General features: G+C 39.3%; 1 protein-coding gene across 8 annotated transcripts in view; it reads right to left on the minus strand.

Moving 5' to 3' along the window:
* The window catches only part of GALNT11 (polypeptide N-acetylgalactosaminyltransferase 11), a 58,895-nt gene that overhangs the window by 11,115 nt on the left and 22,424 nt on the right, over window positions 1-25,356 (minus strand). For 5 of the 8 annotated variants that reach the window (XM_036999352.2, XM_036999351.2, XM_036999349.2 and 2 more), the window contains exons 2-6: window positions 12,264-12,596; window positions 6,969-7,092; window positions 5,495-5,661; window positions 4,295-4,420; window positions 1,564-1,813 (exon numbers count right to left, since the gene is read on the minus strand). In XM_036999352.2, the coding sequence (XP_036855247.1) occupies window positions 1,564-1,813; window positions 4,295-4,420; window positions 5,495-5,661; window positions 6,969-7,092; window positions 12,264-12,558 (962 nt within the window). In that variant the 5' untranslated portion in view covers window positions 12,559-12,596. Of the gene's footprint in view, window positions 1-1,563; window positions 1,814-4,294; window positions 4,421-5,494; window positions 5,662-6,163; window positions 6,942-6,968; window positions 7,093-12,263; window positions 12,597-12,703; window positions 12,845-17,417; window positions 17,525-25,356 lie in introns of those variants that run through there. The other 3 variants (XM_073238184.1, XM_017661540.3, XM_036999353.2) reach the window with 3 other exon arrangements.

Raw genomic sequence — 25,356 nt, forward strand, 5'->3', positions numbered from 1 at the left:
CTTGTAGAGGACAGAAACCCAGATGCACCGTCCCCAGAGGCCACCCTGCCCCAAGGTGTGCTCCGCACCTAACTCAGAGCTAGAGAGCCAGGAGGAAGGCGGTGACTCCACTGACCCCCCCGGCAGGTAACGTAAGGGTCTCAGGCATGGGGAGACACCTAAGAGCTGGCCGTGCTTTTCTCACGGGCCTCACAAGGCACTGCCTGAGACCTGCTCCCACAGCCTGCGGGGAGCAGAGGCGAGCCTGCTCTGCAGTGCAGCTCGGCACCTGGAACCGACCGACATCTCAGCCTCCCCTGCGAGTCTGGTTCACATGAAAGAAGCTGGCGAGCACCCAAAGGCCAGCTGAGGAACGGGGGCAAAGTTCTAGTTCCTGAGGTGCTGGGAAAACATGATGTAGTCAAGGTGGACAATGGCAGCCCCACGACCAGGCAGTTCACGGCTGCACACTGAAAACCACGGGTAAGAATGCTGCTGACAGCATGTTGTAAACAGTAAAAAAAACCACTGAGAACAACCTAGCCTCCCCACCAACAGTGAACTGGGTAAGTCATGATATGTCAACGGAACAGAACACCACATGGCAATGCAAGCGAACTGCCATAGCTGCGTACCGCACCACACGTTAGTCCTAAAGCGATGCTGAGTAGAAGCAGCCAGTACCAAACGGCAGGTCCCACGGCTGCATCTGATGTCCAAGAGCAGGCAAAACTGTCTGGTTTAGAAATGCATACACAGGTGGCAGAACTACAGGAAAGCGAGGCAGTGATCAGCAGGCCAGGGTAATGGCCTCTCTTAGGGACAAGGGCAGGTGGTGTGACCAGGAGGGGCTGTGTGGGGGACAACTGGGTGCTGTTTCTTCCCCTAGGAGGTAGTTATACAGTTGTTCACATTAGAACCATGGATTAAACTGTATGTACATATACATGTGTGTATTTTTTATGTATGCTATTTTTCATAAGAAAAAAAAATTTTTAAGTAGGTCCAAGAACTTTAAAAAGAATAGACAAACCTCTGAAATCTACTTTAAAGAGAACAAAAATAAAAAGAAATAAGATAAAAGCAAGTTTATAATATTAGATAATATGGATGAGAATTGAAAAATAAGTCATATACTATGACTAGTAGCTGTACTAGCAGGAATCTGTCTAAAAATCTTAGTTACTGAAAAGGCTTGTGTAATAAAATGTTCTTCAAAGCCCCACCCACAGGAGCCAGGAACTGCAGTCAATGTCCAAGGCAGTGGAGCATGGACACGGGCATGACCCACGGCACATGGGGCACTCCCACGGGGTCCTGTGCGACAGTTATACCCCAAGATATTGCTGACTTTGCCTTTCTCACAGAGCTGTGAATCCTGAGGGAGGGGACAATTTCTTATTTGTCAATCTTTTCTTAGGACTTGGCAGACTGCATAAAATTCAATAAGCACTCAAGAAGTTTTAATGGACAAATCAAGCCAACACTTTTGTTCCCTGCAAAGGAGGGACTATGTTTAAAATATTCTTTCTCTTTTAAAGAAGTACTGGTGGGAATCTTTCAAATACACAAAAGAACTCTTACTTTATTGGTGCAGTTGCTCCTTCTGGCCTTCCAAGCTCAGAAAGGGGAACGAGATCCCATTTGAAGTGCAGCCCCCAGTTGAATCCTCCCCGCACCACCGGGGATGAGCTGTAGGCCAGCGTGTCTGCACTGATGATATCGATCACCGGGCACACCACAGTCCGCTGGTCGTGCTGGACGGCAGCCAGCAAGGGCTGCAGCCACATCACATTCACTTCGCAGTGGCTGTCCAGGAACACCAGGACGTCTCCTGAGGACACAAACAACAGAGGCCCAGAGCTTCACAGCACTCAGCTCAGGAAACACAACTACACTCTTTCAGCCCACACAATGAAGCCATTACTCTACCGCCCATCAGAAACAGGACGTCTCTTACCAGGTATTCTGTGTGAAGTGTACTCCTCCTACTGAGGAATATAAACAAATAATATGTACAGCTCTTGAAAAAATGTACGATTTAGATTCTCCTCATTAAAAAGATTCAGTCTCACAGGAACACTTAAGTTTGCCAGACAGTCAGGTATGGAAAGTGATGTGGTGACAGTGGCGACAGTGGCCAGGTGTGTGTAGACATTCTGCCCTCAGTTTAGCATGCACTCCCGCCTCGGCAAGCAGTGGGCAGAGGGCGTGACTGCACTTTCCCTGGTGATACAACCATCAGTTACCCTCTCAGGACTGAGAGAAGCACAGGCGCCTCTCATGTCAGCGGCACGGCTCCCTTCTGTGGATCTGCCCTTGACTGACACACATTCATTTCTTTTTCTTCCATTTTCTACCTTTCATTTCAAACCCCCAACCTTGTTGGGTGTAGTGGCTCTCATCGGCCAATGGGATATACTGTTCTTCTGATCAGTAAAATAAAAATCATGAAGATTTTATCCTGTATTTTTAACTCCTCTTGATAAAAGTGAGGAGTGAGGGTTTCTTTGATAATCCCAAATTTCTTTGATAACTTCATGGCTATTCTGGGAAACTCTGAATCTCATCATCAGATTACTGTTCTACAAGGTTTATCCATGAAATACATTGAGATAGATTTTACATGAATTATTTAAAAGAACCTATTTCAATTTTTTAAAAGCACCTATTACCTATTTCAGGTAATGACAGCAGAAATACCTCAGGCAAGAAAGTTCTCCGTGATGACAGTGAGTCAGACATGTAAGTGCAATGTCTGTACACAGCTCACCAGACTCCTTTTAATACAGAAAGGCAAAACTGTTCAGCCTGTATACTATTCAATGTGACGTGAAGTCAGTTCACTCAAGGTTCCTTCGAGGAAAACATGTATTCATAGCTTTCAATTCTAAAATGTTAAATTGGTAATAATTGAGAAAAGTAACTAAATGAAGATTATATATATCTACTTGCACTGAACCTGAGAGTAACTTCACCAAAACCGGCTTCTGACAGATCCTAAACTGTACTTGAACAAGGACCAGCAGACCAGAAAAGAAAAAACTAGGCACCTCTTACTATCTGAAAAAAAGAGTCTCAGTAATATTGTAACAGTAAAATGTTTCAAATGGTATAGTGTTGTCATTCCCCACAATTTTCTATCTCAATTCAGCAGGCTTTTGACTAGAATTCCAAAGAAGAAAAATCATAAACCTTGAATTCAATCTGCATATGAATGCAGACTGGATGCTAATTACTCCAGTTTACTGTGGGTTTAAGAGAAAGGAAGGAAGAAAGATTCTAAAAATGAAGTTCCAACTAAACCCAGAAAATGGGACAGCGAGTACACAGGGGTGGTGGTGGCAGCAAGCAGTGCCAACCACCTCAAACCCCAGTGACTGGTTATCTCGAGGAGGGTGCTGTACAGGAAGGTAGGAGCTGTTGTCAGTACTCAGGAATGACCCCCAAAGTTCTGGAATTCTCAAATTACCATCATGACTCTTTTTTTTTGCCATATCCATGCACTTACCTGCAATATTATATACCTAGTATTTTTTAACTGATTCATTTATTTTAACTCATTTAAAGAGAAAAAAATTTTTTTGATCAAAAGTATATATGAAAATCAGGATGACCAACTTCACAGAGGGGACCATAAAAACAAATACAATGGAACTGATATAAGGTACCTGGAGACTAACCAGGTACCTTTTCTGCAGAAGACTGAATCTGACACCTTTTCTTTCTATTTAAAAGGAAGAATGGTGCATATTAGAAAGGTTTTAAAGATAGATGAGTAATGGTGGAGACTTTATCTTTGATAGAATCAGAAGGATTGAGATGGAATGTTAAAGAAATTACCTTTATACTTGTATAAATCAATTTTTAATATTATGTCCATTTACCCAAATGAAATCATGATGCACCAGTGGTATGCCTCATATTTCAGGAGGTATTGGCATAATTCAAATCAAACATATATTTTAAACTGTGTATTGAAAAAATGACAAAAGTTCAGCTGTATTTTGGTTTGGACTCTCCTTATATAAGATGAACAGGACATAAAATGACTTGGGGGCGATAATGAACAGTAAGGGCCACTATGAAAATACATCAGTGGGACTGGCATTCACCTCCGAGGAGTGTGTGCTTTAGGATGGCAGGTCGGAGTTCTGAGAAGACCTCTCCCACCCTGAACGAGCCTCATTCCTCCTGCTGGCAGCACCCATCTAAGACACCACTTTTCACAGGCCTCTGCACCGTCAGCAAAGGCTCCAAGGACAGAGCCCTTGTCACTCAACACCCACCAAGAAAACACAATGGGAAGTTATACCTGTAGAGTGGGCTGCTCCAATCATTCTTCCTCGAATCAATCCCTCACGCTTTGCATTTCTTATTACTTTAACTTTTCCAGGGAGGTATTTTTGGACATATTCATCTAGTTCTCCTTTCAAATCATCTGCAAATAGAGGCCAATAATTATTCAAACCACATGAGACATGTACACAGATATATCCAAAGCAGATGGCTTGCAGCTCTTAGACCAGGGTTCTAATTTCAACTCCACCACTTAACAGCTATGAGATCTTGAGCAAACTACTTAGTATTTCCACCTCTGTAAAATGGGAATACAACCTACAACCTATCTCTCAAGGTAGCTGAGAACTGAATGACTAGCATAAATAAAAAGCCTTCCACCCTGCTGTGTGCACATGACAGCACTCTTAGGACTAGTCTATGCTGAATTACAGAAACGTGCATACAGTATGTACTGAACCATAAAGTGATGGCCTTAAGAGATCATCAAGGAGCTATCAGAATGCAATCCACTTTTACCTGGGGACGTTTGGTATAACAGACTTATTAGATAAAGCCAAGGCATTATACCCAGGGAAAAGAGCCAGTTTCAAAAGGCCACATGTGATTCCATTTATATAACATTCTTGAGATGACAAAATCATAAAGCGGAAAAAAAAGAAAAAAAGAAATAGAATATCATACAGGTTGCCAGAGTTATGGGATGATGGGGTCAAGGGAAGGGGGCTGAATATAGAGGGGTAGCATGAAGGAGATCTTTGGGGTGATGGAGTAGTACCTTGACTGCAGTGGGGATTACAGGAATCTACACATGGGATAAAATGACACAGAACTGCACACACATATTGTACCCATGTCAAATTCCTGATTTTGATATTGTAGCACAGTTAAGTAAGATGTAACCAATGGAGGAAACTGGGTAAAGAGACACAAGGACCTCTTTGTAACTTACTGACTAATCCATAGTTATACTGAAATAAAGATTTTTTTTTTTTTTAAAGATAGGCCAAGGGAAGAATTTCAAGGGTTAAATTTGGGTAGCTGTTTCTAAACAGATTAAAAAGATATGCCGTTTCCTCAAAATGAATGGCCAGGCATTTATCTGTGGTTGGCTCCACTGCAATTTCTTCCACCACATATTCAAAATGTCAGCTCTGCTGATGTGATCAGTGCGATAGTGACCACCGCCCCGATCCCATATTACAGCATCCCTTACCGAAGTCACTGTTATCATCCACAAGAACGATTTCATGAAGAAGCCGGGCTGGCGTGCGGTCTAGGACGCTGTGCACTGTCCGGAGCAAGGCAGACAAGGCTTCGTTGTAGAAACAAATAACAACACTAGCAACTGGCAGATCCATCGGGTAAGATCTGTCTTTACATCTGCAAAGACGGATGGTGAGGGAATAACAACATTTTAAAAGGCTTGAATGTTTTAGATTATTATTCACTAAACATTAACTTCCCCTTGTTTAGCCTCTTTCTTACATTATAACAACAGTTTTTTAAAACGCACTTAAAAGAACAACGTAGTTTCTTCAGAGTTTTACATTTTACTAATAATTTCACCCTCTGATACCTGCTAGTTTGCTTATTTTTAGGTCAACGTTAATTTAAAAAATGAATTTTTTTTGTACAGAGGTTACATAACAATGTATTATTTTTACAGAAACCACTGCAAGTTCTTAATGCAGCACTCATAAGCAGACATCCCGCTTCACCTCAATGAGGTTTTGAACAAAAATATAAAACTTTGTATTTGAAAATTTCACTTTTTGTCCAATCATACAAACTGTATCACGTTACTGGAAGGGCTTCCATGTGAGCAATGATATGTTAAGAAGGATGAGGTAGCTTTAAGCAACAACAATAAAAAGCCACTAACTTAGAGAACAAAATCCTTAATTCCACGTTCTTCTGCATGGCATACAAAACCTTCCATTGGCTGCGCCCTGCCAACCTCCATCCTCTAAGCACTCTTCCATGCTTTGTGTCAGTCCCTCTGACAAACCACACAGCTTCATGCCTCAGCCTACCCCCTGTGCGTGGGAACAGGGAGTACTGCATCATCGCTCAGTCAGCACCCTTGGCATAGCCTCCCTGACCACTTCGGTCTGGGGGCTCCCAGTTCACCAATTCCTCATTTTTGTGCTACCGCAATTACACCACTTTCCTTACCTACCTTCCCTGCTAGACTCTAAGCCCTGTGACCCAGGAACTGTCTTACTCTGTTTATTTCCGGGGCCTAATACAGTGTCTGGCAAACAGCGGTGCTCAAAACAGTCCATGGAATGACTGACTGACTAGGCATGTGAATGAAAAGCTCTGCAAATAAAAGTGAGGTGATGGGTGTAACTCTACACTGACTTTAATTCCTTTTGGCACAAATCCAGTAAACATTTACAACAAAGTTATGTTCAGAAGGTTATGTAATTATATGCAGTTAGCACTTCCTTCCTTTTTCCCATATGATTTTAAATTGCAAGAGACATAGCAAGCTCTACAACTTTATTCGGCAATCTTAGACTACATAGCTTCAGGCGTAATAAGAGTAGAAATCTGCCTTAAGTTTTCTACTATCCTGAATAATGAAGCCTAACTGCAAAATATGAGCAGCGTGCTCATGATGTGCGTTGGCACCGAAAGCACTGCTACTAGAATGGGTGAGCAGGAACTAGTAAGGACCATACGCCACACTCCTGGTGTCTGGCACATCTCTATGGTAGCCCAAGCGGTTGCTAATCAGCACGTTGAAGGCGTGTTTCTGATAGCCCAAGTCTCTCAGCTCCTGGTCACGTTCATTAAAAATCATACCTGCCAAAGAGCAAAGTTACCATTAGTGTGTTAAGTCTGGAAAGGATTCTTACAATTACTATTATGATATTCTGATCACCTCTTGTAACCAAAAGCCAGGTTTCTCAAATCTAGGTTGCCTTTTCAAAAAACGAGGTTAAAGTTAAGTTTTTATCATTCTAGCTCAAAAAGCAAGTGTACCTTAATGATAACTGATAACCACCCACTAGCCACAATTTTAAGAATATTTTCAAGAGAAAAACTTACCTATGACCAAGAAAAGAGAACTTAATGATTTTTCCCCAAAAGCATTAGATTACAGAACCCACAGGGACCTCAACAGGCCCCAATTATAGGCAAGTTTTTATATGAACCCCTTCCCTAAAAAAACACTGTTGACAGACTTTTCTATACATGTCTCCGGTTGCAGACTTTAATCAGCTTCACAGTTAAGAAATTCTTCCACAGACATAATCAGCATCACAATGTGACATTCTTGCTCTGATACTGTCAGAAATCTGTCCTTGACACACAATGAAAAAGTCTCCTTTTGCTTTCTTTCCCATGTCAAACTTTTAGCCTCTCCTCACAGAACGTCTCCCATGTACCAGCGTTTCCCAAAGAAAACTAATTCTACTGGACATTAATAGACATTAAAAAGAAAAAAAGATTTCGTGGTCAAGTGATTCAGAGAAACACCGGATTTTGAGAGTCAGATAGATTTCTCCTTTCTTTTTATGTCAGGACAATTCTGATCCTTTAATGATGCTGACTATTTTACGGAGATCCAGATGTGAGGGGATGGGGTACAGAATGCAGTGCTTCCCTAATTTATTTGACCACAGATGCCTCAAGACCACAGATTTCCAGATCCACTCTGGGAAACACTACCTCTTTCTATGCTTTCTCTATGGAACTTTTGAAGCTGGACTATATCCTTTTATAAATACAAAAGAACATACAAGGATGGAAACAGCACAGACTCTGGTTATATCCAAGACATAACAGAAATAAAAACTGCTTGATACCCAGTACCTACAACAGTGCCTTGTACAAATCAGAATCTCAATAAATACTCCTTGATTCAATGGCAACTACCTCATACTAAAAGGATTATTTTCTACTATATATAACCTCCTGATGAAAAATTATTTCCTACTAAAATATCATTTTATGTCCCTTGACAAATGATTGAAGTGTGTGTGTGTGTGTGTGTGTGTGTGTGTGTGTGTGTGCATGTGCACATGTGCACGTAATGTAATACTACTCAGTAATAAAAAAGAAGGAAACCTTGCCATTTACAATATGGCTGGACCTTGACAGCATTATGCCAAGTGAAATAAGCCAGAAAAAGACAAATACCGTGTGATCTTACTTTTTTGTGAAATCTAAAAACAAGCAAATTAATTGAAACAGAGGACAGACTTGTGTTGCCAGAGGTTAGGGGAGCAGGATAAGTGAGGGCAGTTGGGTGAAGGCAGTCAAAAGGTACAGACTTCCAGTTATAAGGTAAGTCAGTCCTGGGATGTAATGTACAGCACGGTGACTATAGTTAACAATACTGCACTGTATATTTGAAAGTTGCTAAGAGAATAGATCTTAAAGTTCTCATCACAAGAAAAAAAAAGGTAACTGTGAGGTGATGTTAACTAAACATATTAAATCATTTCACAATATATGCATAAACGAAATCATTATGTTGTACCCCTGAAACTAATACAACATTGTATGTCAATTATATCTCAATAAACTAGAAAAATCACTTCTTACTTTTCCCTCTCCCCTGCTCAAAGGTACAAATTTCAATTAATCACCACGCCAAAGGACCTAGAGTTCAACCTCATAAGTGCAAATTAAGTCAGAATATCGATTTTTAACCTTTTTGTTTGTAATTGTTGTTGGTAATCTATTTTTTCACAAGTTCTTTCCCCTGTTTAGAAATCAGCACACTTTTAACTATTACTATACTGATTTATATAAATTCCTTCTAAATTAAGTTTTCTTCACATAGGAAATTTGGTAGTTTTTCCCCTTTTTTTATTGTGGTAAAATAAAATGTACATCACATAAAATTGATCATCAGTAACATTTAGCACATTTACAATGTTGCACAACTACCACATCCAGATGCAGAACATCTATGCCACCCCAAAAGGAAACCCAGCATGCATCAAAGTAGTCACCCCCCATTCTTCATTTCCCCAGCCCCTGGTGAGCACTATCGATCAGCTTTTAGTCTCTGAATTTGCCTGATGTGGACATTTCATGTAAAAAGAGTCACAACATTTGACCTTTTGTGTCCTGCTTCTTTCACTTCTCAGGTCTCCAAGTTTCATCCAAGTTGTAGCACCTGGTATAACTTCATTCCTTTTTATGCCTGGGTAAATATCCTACTGTATGGATATACATTTTGTTTGTCCCTTCATCCGCTGATGGACATTTAAGTTGTCTACACCTTTTACTATTGAGAATAGTGCTGCTATGAACATTCACGTACATATTTTGTTAGAACACTTATTTGCAATTCTTTTTGGGCAGTCTCCACCAAACTGGTTCCCCAGCAGATGGGCCATTTTACATTCATGCCAGCAGTGTATGAGAGTTCCAGTTACTCCACATCTTTAGCAACACTTTCTATTTTCCTTTTTTAGAAAATTTATAACCATCCTGGCAAGTGTGAAATGGTATCTCATTGTAGTTTTGGCTTGTATTTGTGTAATTATGTTGAACATCTTACCATGTACTTTTTGGCCATTTGTATATATTCTTAGAGAAATGTCTCTCAAATCCTTTGCCCATTTTTAAGCTGGGCTATTTGTCTTCTTATTGCTGAGTTGAAAGAGTTCTTTATATATTCTGAAGGAACTGTGCTAAAAATATGATTTGCAAACATTTTCTCCTATACTGTGGTTTTTCTTTTTTTTACTTCTTTGATAGTGTTCTTTTGATGTACAGATTTTTAATTTCAATGAAGTCAAATTTATTTTTTGTTTCTTGTACTTTTGATATCACATCTAAAAAATCACTACCAAATCCAAGGTCATGGAGATTGACCACTATGAATTCTTTTAAGGGTTTAAGGTTTTAGCTCTGAAACCCATTTTGAGTTAATTTTTATGTATGATATGAAATAAGGGTCCAACTTCATTCCTTTGTAAGGTATCTAGTTGTCCCAGCACCATTTGTTGGAAAGACTATCCCTTCCCCCATTAAAATGGTCTTGCACCTTTTTTGAACATCAGTTGACCTTAGAGGTCACAGGATTTACTTTTGGACTCTCAGTCTATCCACTGATCTGTATGTCTGCCCTTAGGCCAGTATTGCACGTTTTGATTACTGCAGCTTTGCAGGAACTTGAAATCAGATACTCAAGTCCTCCAACTTTGTTCTTTTTCAAAATTGTTTTGGGTTTCAGGCCCCTTGCAATTCCACATTATTTTTAGAATCAGCTTTGCCATCTTTTCAACAAAGGCCATGGGTATTCTGATAAGATCTGCACTGAATCTGTGCATTGCTTTGGGTAATACTGACATCCCAACAGGGTTCAGTCTTTTAATCCATGAACCAAGGATGTCTTACACTTTATAGGTTTGCTTTTATTTCAGTGTTGCAGTTTTCAGTGTACAATCTTACACCTCCTTGGTTACATTTATTCCTACATATTTTATTTTGTGATGCTATTTGTAACTCTGGAGGGAAAATATGTTCCCAGCCCAGGGCAAATAACTTTTGAAGCTGAAATCAGTCAAAGGGAGAAATAAAGTGGGAGAACCCCGTTTATTGCCTACAAGCAGTCGTCTACTTCTGCTTGCCCATGTCTCTCACGACCTGGATGCAAAAGGACCCCACCACACCTCTCAATCACCTATTGATATGGAGATGTACAAAAGCCAGGCAAGAGATTCTGGAAATATTGCAATTTTACCCACACTATTGTATATGGAATTATTCTTATTTTCAGACCATTCATTGCTGGTATACAGAAATACAAACTGTTTTTGTGTGTTGATCATGTACCCTGCAACTTTGCTGAATTCATTTACTAGCTACAACAATATTCTGTATATTCCTTAGGACCTTCGAACAGTATTTAGTTTTTCAGTTCCAAGACTGAGTTTGTCACTGTGAGTATCTACAGTTCTTGCCCTGCTTCTCTGAAAGGTAAATACAAAGTCCATTCACAGCGGTAAGCCCAGTACTACTTCCTTATAAGTTTAACCAAAATGACTATGAACAAAATAGCTAGAAATGTCCCTATTAATACTTTTAGAAATGTCTTAATGGTTGTTTGAAAAAGACTGGAAGGTGTATTTTACGAAAAGTGAAGTATTAGTTTGTTTCCTTGTATCATTAGAAAATCGTAAAGTCCTAGGAACTTATTTTATTTATTTGAAACTATAATCAAATGAAAAGAATCTGCTTAGCATTAAACAGATATTTTGTGGATCTTACAATCTCTTAAAATCTCTTACTATAATATATGCTTTTACTCCTAAGCTACTTATGATTTGATGCCTCTGTAACAAGATCAAAGTTCTTTAAAAGTTTAAAGATAATCGAAATGGCTAATTTATCCCTTAAAATTTGCTGAAACTAGTATTCCAGAATTATAGTCTTCAAAAAGATACACAGTAGATTCTTTCTTCCAAATATAAGACTATAAATTTTTAAGAAAAGTTTCTATTTTATACTGATATTACAGACTCCTACATTTAATAAATATATTCCAGCACCTTAATTCTCATACGTAGAAATGCTATTAGATATAAGTAAATCCAGATTATTTCTAAACCCAATGATTTATGTTGTTTTAATTAAGGTTGCCTCTCAAAATACCTTATATGTAGTTGTTACCTTTCAACCATTTCTTTCTCTTATTGAATAATGCTAGCAATTAAAAATCTTTCCCCATAGGTTCTACTTTCTTTCCAGCCACTTAATTTTTCTTACTAGTTTCTCCCAAGTTGTGATGAAATACTGAAGTTAGAATTGGACAAATTAGAATGTGAACTCCCCAATGAGTCTGCAAAAATCATAAAACCTCAGCTAGTTCATGAATGAAATACATCAGTGGTGGGGAAAAATGACACATTTCTAATCCCCTGAGCAACACATAATTTAAAATATATCTAAACTTAAACTTTGAATGATTATTAGATACATGCTGCTAATAAAAAACAAATAACACTTACCCAATTCAGAAGAGAATTTCATGTTGCCCTTTTCTGGATCTTGAACATGAATATCTATCATATCATCAATTTTGTTCACTTTGAACTGTGACTCTAATACTTGACTTGGACCTCGAGTAAAACGGGGATAGAATTTTTTGGGGAATGGTCCATGGGGCCCAGACCCCTTGACGGGCACATTCTTAAGTGGCTGAGTCACTTCACTGAAGTTGAAATAAACAAAAAGCAAAACTGTCCAGGTCGCAGATGTAAAAAGGCATCCATAACAGAAATATCGAACCGTGACACTGCCCATTATAGACCTAGCATAGCTGAAGGGCCATTTTCAGTTTCCTAGAAGAGAAGGAAAAGATACATTAGACACTTCAGGACACTTGTAAATCATCCACCAAGTTCATACTCACTGTTTTCCAAACAACCAAGTAGCCCTTTTGACTTACTTAGGACCCCTAAGCATACCATTAACAAAGATTCAAATACAAAGTGATACATGGATAGCACTAAATAAAAAAATAAAACAATTTAACTACTGAATCCAGAGGCCAATGTGTCAGTCCTCAGAAAACCAATGGCAGCAGCAGAGCTGGACTGACTCACCTGCCTGTATTAATGGACACCCCTCAACCTTTGCTCTGGATTGCTTTCAGTTTGGTAATTTTTTCCAGAAAGGTTCTAAATTTTCATGAGGAAAATACAAGTACTACACGTGTCATGATGGTACGTCTAAGGTCCCTTCCAACTGTAAAATTAGAAGACTCTTGTAATCCAAAGATCCTAAAATCTGTTACTGAAAATGTGCAACCTGAAAAAAATAGTTCTACTTTCTAATCAAAGCTTAAAACCTGTCCTATTGCTTACTCCAGATTCCAGTTACATTTCAAATTTAAAACGTTCCAGTAATTCTGTTTTTCCTCTCCTTATGATGCCCTGTAAACAATATGGCATTGAATAGCAATTTTTTCCTAAGCTTTTTGATAATATCTAGCCTTCATTTAGACCTCACACAATTTCCTGAGGAATTCAGGAGCCCAACACAGATATAAAGTGTCACTGAACATTCGAGCAGAAAAACCCTGTATGAGTAATGTACATGAGGATGAAAGCTATAAAATACTTGTAATACATGCATTATTTATTTTTACAGTATAAAAGAGTTTTTTTAAAATATTACCACTCCCTACATACATACATTATTGTATGTGTGAATATTATTCAGCCATAAGAAGCAAACAAATCCTACCATTTGCAACGACATGGATGGAACTAGAGGGGTAATGCTAGAGGATAGAGCTGAGTGAAATAAATCAGGCAGAGAAAGACAAGTACCAAATAATTTCACTCATTTCTGGAGTATAACAACATAGCAAAACTGAAGGAACAGAACAGCAGCAGACTCACAGACTCCAGGAAGAGACTAGTGGTCACCGAAGGGGAGGGGGTGGAGAGGGAGGGAGAAGGGGATTAAGGGGCATTATGATTACCACACATAATGTAAGAGGGTCACAGGGAAGGCAGTACAGCATAGAAGACAAGTAAGACATCTTACTATGCTAATGGACAGTGACTACAATGGGGTGGGGGTGGGGACTTGATAATGTTGGTGAATGTAATAACCACAATGTTGCTCATGTGATACCTTCATAAGATTGTGTATCAATGATACCTTAATAAAAAAACATATTACCACTCCCCAAAATCAGGGCAAAGCGAACAGCAACAGTAAACCCACTTCAAAAATTAAGACGTTTTGCTCAATGTTGTGCCGTAACAGCTCAATTTCTTGACTGGCCAACCAAGAACTCTAAGTTATTTCACTATGTCTGAATCCAAAAGCTTAAAAAGAAAACAACAAAACCCAAACAAACAAAAACCCTTGCACTGTAATACCAGAGGGGCATCAGGAAAGACTACAGCATAAAAGGGAAGTCAAGCGCCAATCAAAGAGCTGCCATGTGAGCTGTTAGTACTTTTTAAAGAAACACTACTTAGAAGTGGAAGACAATGTTTTCTAAACTAGGTGAAATAGGGAGTCTATCAAGGCAAATGAAAAGATAAAAATGTTGCAATTTTGCAACTCTGCAACAAAAGTGTTCCAAAGAATGCAGTGTAGAGGCAGTTAGGTGAAAAGTTAGGTTTTAAAACAGACTTTGTAACTCTGACACATTTCTTGGGGCTAAGCAAAAAACAAACAGAAACACTGATTCCTCAAAAGGCCATGAAATCCTGACGTTCAAGAATGTAACTGCACAGGCTGCTCGGATTCCACAAGGACTGTGCATCCAAGGAGCCAGCCCCTTCTTCAACTACACAAGGAGATTTCCATTCAGATTGTTCTCCCCAAAGCACTCCAGGCCTTCCCACAGCCGCCCTGACCTCCTTTGCCCTGAACACAGGGAAACCATACAAAAGGGATCAAGGGGGAAAGCCAGCCAATCCTTTTTCCAAGTACAGGAAGCCAGAGGACATTTCCACCAAGTAGCTCTGAACAGCAGGTGGACATTCTGTCATAAGGTTCACATTTTTTTTAATCCCAGATCTCACCAGCATTCTGGGAAATGTCCAGAATCCTTCAAAACATTAGCTTCAAAATTTCCTGATTCACGTGATCCCCTCTGACTTCCACCCTTGTTCTACCTTAAGTAACCCTTGATTTCATCATCACCCAGAACTGATCTAATGGCCTAAGTCTTACAGCGTCATCTCTGACCGCAGGTCTGAGTCGCAGCTGTGCCATTCTCGCTAGTACCCCTCCTCTGCAATCTCACTGCAGGCCAAGTCCACAGTCTGCTTCTCCCTCCTCCTACAGCTTGCATTTCCCGACATCTCCTAATGGCTTTACTTCTTTTCCTATCCAGTTTGGAACACAATGTTGGATAATATTAGAAAGTAAGTGCTGAGGAGAAAAAAATAAAGCAGGGCAGAATGACATGATGTAGAAGTGGGTCAGTGGCTAGAGAAGGCCTCACTGAGCAGGCAACACTTGAGTTAAGGTCTGAACCAAATAAAATAACATGGCAAGTGTGTGGGACAGAGCTGTCCATCCGAGGGCAGAGCAAAAGCAAAGGCCCTCGAGAATGCACTAAGGGGGTCAGCTTGCACTGCATATAGACTGATCACAAGATGACTACATTAAAAACCAATCAAGGACAAAAAGATAACTAGAAAAGTCAGAAAATGTCTAAATGGAAATTAGACACCACTTAGAATTAAACAATGAAAATCCAGAAGGATATAGCAAAAGCCCAATTAATAGCCTTGCATGCTAGTATTAGAAACTACAGACCACAAACTATGAATTTAGAAAAACACAACTTAATAAACCCAACAGCTAGCAAACAAGAACATTGCCTGCAATTAATATAAATGCAGGTGAAACAAGATAATAAAAGCCAAAAGTTGGTTTAAAGATCAGTGAAATTAACAAAGCACTGGCAAGACTAATCAAGAAAAAAGAAACCACGAATAAACAACACTAAAAATGAAAAAGAGGGCATAAATATAGATGAAGATTAAAAATAGAAGCATGTCATGCATGTAAGTGAAATGGGTAAATTCCTAGAAAAATTAAAATGCACAACACTGACTAGGAAACTTGGATGACCTTACAGTCTTTTGAAAATTAAACCAATACAGAACAATTTCTAGGTAGTTTATAAATGGGTTCTATCAAACATTTGAGGAACAGATGATTCTAGTCATATGACTGCCTCCAAAGAACAAAGAAAAAGGAAACATTGTCTACCTAACTTTCTAAGGCTATTATCACCCTGAAATCAAAACAAAGACTGTATATGGAATGAACATTAAAGACAATCTCAGATTTACAAAAATCTTTAAAATAAAAACATTAAAACTGAAACCAACAATGTTTTCAAAATTGAATACACTATGAAAAGATGTATTTATTTCAGGAGTACTAGGTTGATTCAATATTTGAAAACCTATTACTATTATCCACTACCCTCAAAAAGTAAAGGGGGAAAACATGATTCAATCAACAGAGATGAATTTATTAAAATGTAATACTCAATTCTTAGCAAACGAGGAATAGGAAAATCCTAACCTGACAAAGAGCATCTCCAAAAATCTTATACAGCAAAAATGATATTCAATGGTGAAACAATAAAATCATTTTCTTTTAAAAATAGGAACAAGGATGCCCACTTCACCACTCATACCACATTACCATAAATATATAAATATAATATGGAGACAATAATTCCAAAATATAGGAATCCCTGAAGTGTTTATTAAAAATACAGATTCCTGGGGCTCCATGCCAAATATGCTAACCAGAATTTGAAGAGTAAAGTTAAGGAATCTATAGCTTTAATAGGTCTCTTAGTTAACTCTGATGCACAGCCAGATTTGGTGAGATTACATTCTAATTCCATCCTGTCACACACTGGCTATGCAAGTTTGGAAAAATTACCATTTTTCCTTAGCCTCACTTTCATCAACTGTATTCCAAGTTAATACTGTCTATCTTACTGGATACTAGAATTAAATGAAATACTCAGAATTTTATGGGATAATGTATGTAAAGCATCAGGTTCAATGAGTAACACACAAAACAATTATTTGCTCTGGACCAAGATAATCTTCACAAACCGGTGGCTAGCTTCTGTTGTGTGTTCACTGTACTCCCTTCACTTGCACCATAATGGCACACAGAGGATGCCAAAAAGGTTACAGAATGAAAAATACAGAAATTCAACAAATGTTTACTTTTTTCCTCCTTATGAGGCCTAATTTAATATTTAATATGAATGTATACACAACAATCTGTTTCTTACAATGACTTAGAAGTCCCCACATAATCTGGCATGGCCTCTCTGACCTTATCTCCCACTACTTCCTTCCTCACTGATTTCATTCTAGACACAGGCCTCCTCATTGTGAGTCACCCAATGTGTCAATCATACTCCCACTCAGGGGTACCATCAGTTCCTTCCTCTGCCTAGAACAGTTTCCATCCCAGCTAATTCCATCTCTGTTGAATCTTTTCTCAAGTATCATCTTCCAAGTAAGGTTCTATCTAGACCACCAAATCAAATGGCAACTCAGCCAAACACCAGCACTTCTGATCTCCCTACTATACACCACTTACCACCTTCCTACATACTACATAATTACTTACTCATTATTACTTACTATTATTATTTATCGGGCATCTCCTCCCTGCTAGAATGAAAGCTTCATCAGAACCAGAGCTTCTGTCTGTCCTATTTTCTGTAGCATCCATGAGCATGTAACAATGCCTGGCACATAGCAAACATTTAGTAAATATATATTGAAATTAATGAATAAATTACTCTAACATGGTTATCAATATGCTTGCAAAACGATGAGATTTCTTAACACATTAATCACTATCCTGCTTGAGCCAAGTAATACCTCAATGTTATGCATGGAGATCAATGACTACCTTGTTTTAACAACAGTATGAAAACTAAGTAGAATAGCCATTATTTATTATTAAAAAGGTACAAAACCAACATACTCTCACTGTCTAATTTCACAAGTTAGATAAAGGTCTTTATGATAAAAACAGAAGACTATGTTCCATTTTCTCCTCTGCATGGTCTTATTTAGGTTCCCACTTGGCTGCCAGGACCTAAGGGCAAAATGGAAAATTTCTTCCTAAAGTCCCCACCCACAGGATTGGGCCACCTCTGTCCATATTCTTCACAGAACACTCCCCGGCTCATCCTAACCACAACAGCTCAACATCAAGAATCCTGCTTTCCTGAACTATAAAACACATTTTCCTCAAGCTATATGACAGTAATTCTTTAGGGAAGGTTTTTTTATGCAGTGAATCATTATAATACCAAATTAAGGAACCTATACGGATGAGAGAAATTTATAAAATCAGGTCACTTATTTTACATATTTAGCCATAACAATCTTTAGAAGCAACAAATACACTATCAGATCTTAGGCCAAGAAGTTACTTAATACCAGAATATGAAGACAGTACAAAGCAATCCGATGCCTGTTGTTTAATATAGCAGGTTTTTAATTGTTTAAGAAATCAAAACATCCAAACAAAACCCAAAAACTGGTATTTTAATCTAATTTATGGTAACATGAATCCAGCATCTATACAATAAAGTCTTGTTGCTTTCTACTGTTTGCTGTTCTTCATACAGTCAATTACCCATGGCTTCAATATTCAGGATTGAAAGCCTTTAAAAGGAGGGCCAGGTCAAATATTTGAGGTTAATACAAAACAACTAGTTAACAAATTATTTTAATCATAAACTTGAGTAGTTAATAAACCCAAAACTTCAGCAGTTAGATATCAACGTAATGTGTTTTTCAAAAGTTAAATGAAGGGAAGGCTAACCAGCTGTGTACATGAATTTTCAGGGAGACAAGGCAGTACCGTTTTATACCGATCTCCACTCACGGTCTGGTAGCTGCTCAGGGAAAGGTGCCTTGTAAACTAAGGCAGGGTTTTGCTAGGAGGTCAGGAAGAACAATGGGAAAGGTAATGCAATGTTTTGATTAGAATGACAAACCACAAAGCTAAGCCAGGCAGAGTGGAGGATACGGACCAATGAAGCAGGATGGAAACTGTGGAAATAGGTCAGAGGTCCTGGTGTGGCTGAATAATTGTTGCAGTTATGTTACCAGAAAAAGTTACTTGAAAAGAGTGAATGTTATGATTGGAAAATGAGATGCCAACACTCAGATTTTGGAGAGGTACAGTTAATGATAGAAGAATCCTTTTAGGTACGTGAACTGGAGATACCCAATAAACAATTGCCAATAATATAACTATTGCTATTCTTACTGTAAGAAAACCCCTGAGGACAGGATTCATTTCCATTTTTATAAACCCACTATGTTTAGCACAGTGTCTAGGATTAGCCATTAACAAAACTTGTTTGTAAAATTTCTGAAGTGCAATTCTGTTCCAGAGGAGGTTACAGGACATGGTTTAGGTTCTGTGCAATGTGAAAGCTTAGAGAAGAGTATATGTGAGCAGACCACATCCTGGGTGAGACCAGGGACCGTGGGTTTAGACAGAGTAGGGTGAGGGCCCCCAGAAAAAGCAAGGCAAGATAGTTACAGTCAAGAGCAATGTAACAATATGCAAGGAAACCCCCAACCAAAACTGTGGGTTAAACATTAGGCTCTAGAGTCATTCTTCAAGTGAAATCAGTTAATATTTCCCAGATAAAGGAAAGTAGCCCATGTCTTTTATTATGCTAATCACTTTTAATCATGTGTAAGATTCACTTTAGCATGCTAAAAGGCCCAGGCCTATTTGCTATTTATCCTCTGTTAGACTGATCAGGGGATTTGCAACCTGTGCAGTTAATAGCAGCAAGCAAGCCCAGCCATAAACAACATAGTAAAAGTGAGAAAGATTCCATCTTAGATTGCCTTTTAAACTCTTTAGCAAACAGACAAAAACTCAGCCCACCTTGAGGGCAGGGCAAGCAGTCTTGACTGATGACTGATATGCTCTCAGACCGAAAAGCTATTATTCTGGGAAAGAAATCTGCAGTAAATTTCCTTTTTTTTTTAGGAGAGCAAGGTACAGGTTTTTATTTAGAGAGAAAGTGAAAGGACAGAGCTCCTGGCTTACTCCAGGAGGAGACGTGAGAGTCTGGGGTGGTGTGCTGTCTAGGGTTTTTTTTTTTATTGAGGTATTATTGATATACACTCTTATGAAGGTTTCACATGAAAAAACAATGTGGTTACTACATTTACCCATATTATCAAGTACCCAGCCATATCCCAATGCAGTCACTGTCCATCAGTGTAGTAAGATGCCACAGATTCACTATTTGCCTTCTCTGTGCTACACTGTTCTCCCCGTGACCCCCCACACCATGTGTACTAAACATAATACCCCTCAGTCCCCTTCTCCCTCCCTCCCCACCCGCCCTGCCCTTTGGTAACCACTAGTTCATTCTTGGAGTCTCTGAGTCTGCTGCTATTCTGTTCCTTCAGTTTTGCTTCATTGTTATACTCCATAAACGAGGGAAATCATTTGGTACTTGTCTTTCTCCACCTGGCTTATTTCACTGAGCATAATATCCTCCAGCTCCATCCATGTTGCAAATGGTAGGATTTGTTTCTTTCTTATGGCTGAATAGTATTCCATTGTGTATATGTACCACCTCTTCTTTAGCCTTTCATCTACTAATGGACACTTAGGTTGCTTCCATTTCTTGGCTATTGTAAAAAGTGCTGCAATAAACGTAGGGGTGCATACATCTTTTTGAATCTGAGAAGTTGTATTCTTTGGGTAAATTCCAAGGAGCGTGATTCCTGGGTCAAATGGCATTTCTATTTTTAGTTTTTTGAGGAACCTCCATATTGCTTTCCACAATGGTTGAACTAGCTTACATTCCTACCAGCAGTGTAGGATGCAGTAAATTTCTTATGTTAATTTTGCAGAATTATCTGGAAGATTGATGAGAAAAGAGATTTAATGTCTCCTCAAGGATGAACATTCTAGGACCACTTAACAGGTCCACACCCCTAGCCCTTTATCACATTATAAAACCCCTAGACAGTGCACGACCACCTCTCTTGTCCCCTCCTGGCATGAGCCAGGAGCTCTGTCCTCTCACTTTATCTCTAAATAAAAGCCTCTCCCTTACTCTCCTACTTTCAGTCTTTGCAAAGTTCATTCTTTGACTCAGTGAACAGGCCCAGCATCGTGGTGAATAAATATTTTTATTGTGAAGGATAGGAAGGAGAAGACAGCTACCCAGTTTACAGGGACAGTTTCATTACACACTGTCATAAAACAAAATATTCAGTATGTCAGCAAAAGTCCAAAGTCTTCCTCACTCAGTCTAAGACTTCTTAATGGTAAATTTGAAAACACTGTATGAGGAAATTTTATAAATCAAGAGATGGTTTTATATAATTCTATGCAAATTATTTCTTTGTATAATAATGGAAACCTAGAAGAAATCTGAAATCCTAGAACAAAAGAATAATTTCCATGGAAAATACTACTATATAATTGACCCCAGTCCCAGACAGACCAATCACCATAAAGGGAACAATGTCAAAGGGGTCCTCAAAAATACAACAAAAACAAACCATTAGGCACAGAGAGAATTTCACAGGGCTATTCGACTAGTCCTTTAAAAATCTAAAAATCTTAATTCTACTTAAACCATTTCAAAGCCTAAATAAAAAAGACATCTTCCAAATTTGTTTTATAAAGTATCACACCGACCTCAAAACCTGACAAAACTGAACCTTCCACCAAAACACACCTCATTTATGAATATCAATGCAAAAACCTTAAGATAAAATACTAAGCACCAACTTCACAAGAAATGTCTTAAACATACATGAAGAAAACCATGAGACACTCCTGAAAGCCCCAAAAGATGTGAACACATGGACAAAAACACCATACTCTTGAATAAAAAGACCCCAAATCATAAATGTGAGTCTAAGTCAACTTGTAAATGCTATATAATCATGTTAAAAACACTAGCTGACATTTTTCTGGAGCTTAACAAATTGACTAAAAGTTCACTGGGAAAAGAATGAACAAGCAGGGAAGAGCCAGGCAAACCCTTAAAAAGTACAAGGAGTGACACCTACTGGATAATAATCCAGGGCTTTCATATAAAAAATAGCACCACGTGAAACATTCAAAGGCTGACAAACCAATGGGATGGGATGAAATTAGAGAAATAGACCCAATTATATTTAGGAATTTAGTATAAAGAAAGATAACATCACATGCCCATCAGTAAATGAATGACTTTTTGCTAAATGGTGTTGGGACAACTGTTAAGCCATATGGATACACTGGAGTCCATTTCTCACACCAGACTCCTAGATACATCTGATGTGAATTCAGTATCTAAATATTAAAGATGAAACCACACAACTAGTAGAAGAAAACAAGGGTAAATGCCTCTATTATATAAAATATTACAGGAGTAGGAGCCAAGATGGCGGCGTGAGTAGAGCAGCAGAAATCTCCTCCCAAAACCACATTTATCTATGAAAATATAACAGACAACTCTTCCTAAAATAGAGACCAGAGGACACAGGACAACATCCAGACCACATCCACACCTGCGAGAACCCAGCGCCTCGCGAAGGGGGTAAGATACAAGCCCCGGCCCGGCAGGACCCGAGCGCCCCTCCCCCCAGCTCCCGGTGGGTGGAGAGGAGTCAGCAGGGAGGGAGAGGGAGCCCAGGACGGCTGAACACCCAGCCCCAGCCATCCGGACCAGAGCGCAGACACAGTGCATGCGGGGGTCCTGGATACTAGGGAAACAGGGCGGCAGGACCGGTGAGCGGGTGCCTGAGGCTGATGCCGGAGAACAAAGAAATGGGAGCGGCCCTTTTTTTTTCTCACCCTCTTTTTTTTGGCGAGTGCTTTTTGCAAATCTTAAAGGGACAGGGACCCTAATACTAGGGAAACAGGGAAGCAAGACCGGTGAGCTGGTGCCTGAGACTAGTGCCTGAGGACAAAGAAAATGGTGTGTTTTTCTTTTTTCTTTAATTATTTATTTAAATTTTTTTTTTCTTTTGTTGTTGCTGTTGTTGTTTTGTTTTGGCGGGTGCTTTTTGGAAGTCTTAAAGGGGCAGGGCAGGACACGTAGTCCAGAGGCAGGGAATCTGGGGATCTCTGGGCACTCTAACCCCCTGGGCAGCAGGGAGCACAGAGGCCCCTTACTGACATAAATAGCCTCCTGGCCGCTCCCCCTCCAAACAGGGCTCCACCATTTTGGAGCAGCAGCCTGAGCCAGGCCACACCCAGTGCAACAGCGGAGATAAACTCCATAGCAGCCGGGCAGGAAGCAGAAGCCCTGTCTGCGCACAGCTGCCCAGCACAAGCCACTAGAGGTCGCTATTCTCTCAGGACAGGAAGGCCACAAACCAACAAGAAGGGAAGCTTTTCCAGCGGTCACTCATACCAGCTCTGCAAACTATCTCTATCACCATGAAAAGGCAAAACTACACGCAGACAAAGATCACAGAGCCAACACCTGAGAAGAGACAGACCTAACCAGTCTTCCTGAAAAAGAATTCAAAATAAAAATCATGACTATGCTGACGGAGATGCAGAGAAAAATGCAAGAGCAATGGGATGAAGTCCGGAGGGAAATCACAGATGTCAGGAAGGAGATCACAGAAGTGAAACAAATCCTGGAAGGATTTATAAGCAGAATGGATAAGATGCAAGAGGCCATTGAAGGAATAGAAACCAGAGAACAGGAACACATAGAAGCTGACATAGAGAGAGATAAAAGGATCTCCAGGAACGAAACAATACTAAGAGAACTATGTGACCAAGCCAAAAGGAACAATATCCATATCATAGGGGTACCAGAAGAAGAAGAGAGAGGAAAAGGGATACAAAGTGTCTTTGAAGAAATAATTGCTGAAAACTTCCCCAAACTGGGGGAGGAAGTAATCGAACAGACCACGGAAATACACAGAACCCCCAACAGAAAGGATCCAAGGAGGACAACACCAAGACACATAATAATTAAAATGGCAAGGATCAAGGACAAGGAAAGAGTTTTAAAGGCAGCTAGAGAGAAAAAGGTCACCTATAAGGGAAAACCCATCAGGCTAACATCAGACTTCTCGAGAGAAACCCTACAGGCCAGAAGAGAATGGCATGATATATTTAATGCAATGAAACAGAAGGGCCTTGAACCAAGGATACTGTATTCAGCATGACTATCATTTAAATGTGCTGGCGGTATTAAACAATTCCCAGACAAGCAAAAGCTGAGGGAATTTGCTTTCCACAAACCACCTCTACAGGGCATCTTACAGGGGCTGCTCTAGATGGGAGCACTCCTAAAAAGAGCACAGAACAAAACACCCAACATATGAAGAATGGAGGAGGAGGAATAAGAAGGGAGAGAAGAAAAGAATCTCCAGACAGTGTATATAACAGCTCAATAAGCGAGCTAAGTTAGGCAGTAAGATACTAAAGAAGCTAACCTTGAACCTTTGGTAACCACGAATCTAAAGCCTGCAATGGCAATAAGTACATATCTTTCAACAGCCAACCTAAATGTAAATGGACTGAATGCACCAATCAAAAGACATAGAGTAATAGAATGGATAAAAAAGCAAGACCCATCTATATGCTGCTTACAAGAAACTCACCTCAAACCCAAAGACATGCACAGACTAAAAGTCAAGGGATAGAAAAACGTATTTCAGGCAAACAACAGAGAGAAGAAAGCAGGGGTTGCAGTACTAGTATCAGACAAAATAGACTTCAAAACAAAGAAAGTAAAAAGAGATAAAGAAGGATACTACATAATGATAAAGGGCTCAGTCCAACAAGAGGATATAACCATTCTAAATATATATGCACCCAATACAGGAGCACCAGCATATGTGAAGCAAATACTAACAGAACTAAAGAGGGAAGTAGACTGCAATGCATTCATTGTAGGAGACTTCAACACACCACTCACCCCAAAGGATAGATCCACTGGGCAGAAAATAATGACATGGAGGTACTGAACAACACACTAGAACAGATGGACCTAACAGACATCTATAGAACTCTACATCCAAAAGCAACAGGATATACATTCTTCTCAAGTGCACATGGAACATTCTCCAGAATAGACCACATACTAGCTCACAAAAAGAGCCTCAGCAAATTCCAAAATATTGAAATTCTACCAACCAATTTTTCAGACCACAAAGGTATAAAACTAGAAATAAATTCTACAAAGAAAACAAAAAGGCTCACAAACACATGGAAGCTTAACAACATGCTTCTAAATAATCAATGGATCAATGAACAAATCAAAATAGAGATCAAGGAATATATAGAAACAAATGACAACAACACAAAGCCCCAACTTCTGTGGGATGCAGCGAAAACAGTCTTAAGAGGAAAGTATATAGCGATCCAGGCACACTTGAAGAAGGAAGAACAATCCCAAATGAATAGTCTAACATCACAATTATCGAAACTGGAAAAAGAAGAACAAATGAGGCCTAAAGTCAGCAGAAGGAGGGACATAATGAAGATCAGAGAAGAAATAAACAAAATTGAGAAGAATAAAACAATAGCAAAAATCAACGAAACCAAGAGATGGTTCTC

Source organism: Manis javanica, chromosome 6, assembly GCF_040802235.1.
Source record: "Manis javanica isolate MJ-LG chromosome 6, MJ_LKY, whole genome shotgun sequence".
Lineage (NCBI taxonomy): Eukaryota > Metazoa > Chordata > Mammalia > Pholidota > Manidae > Manis > Manis javanica.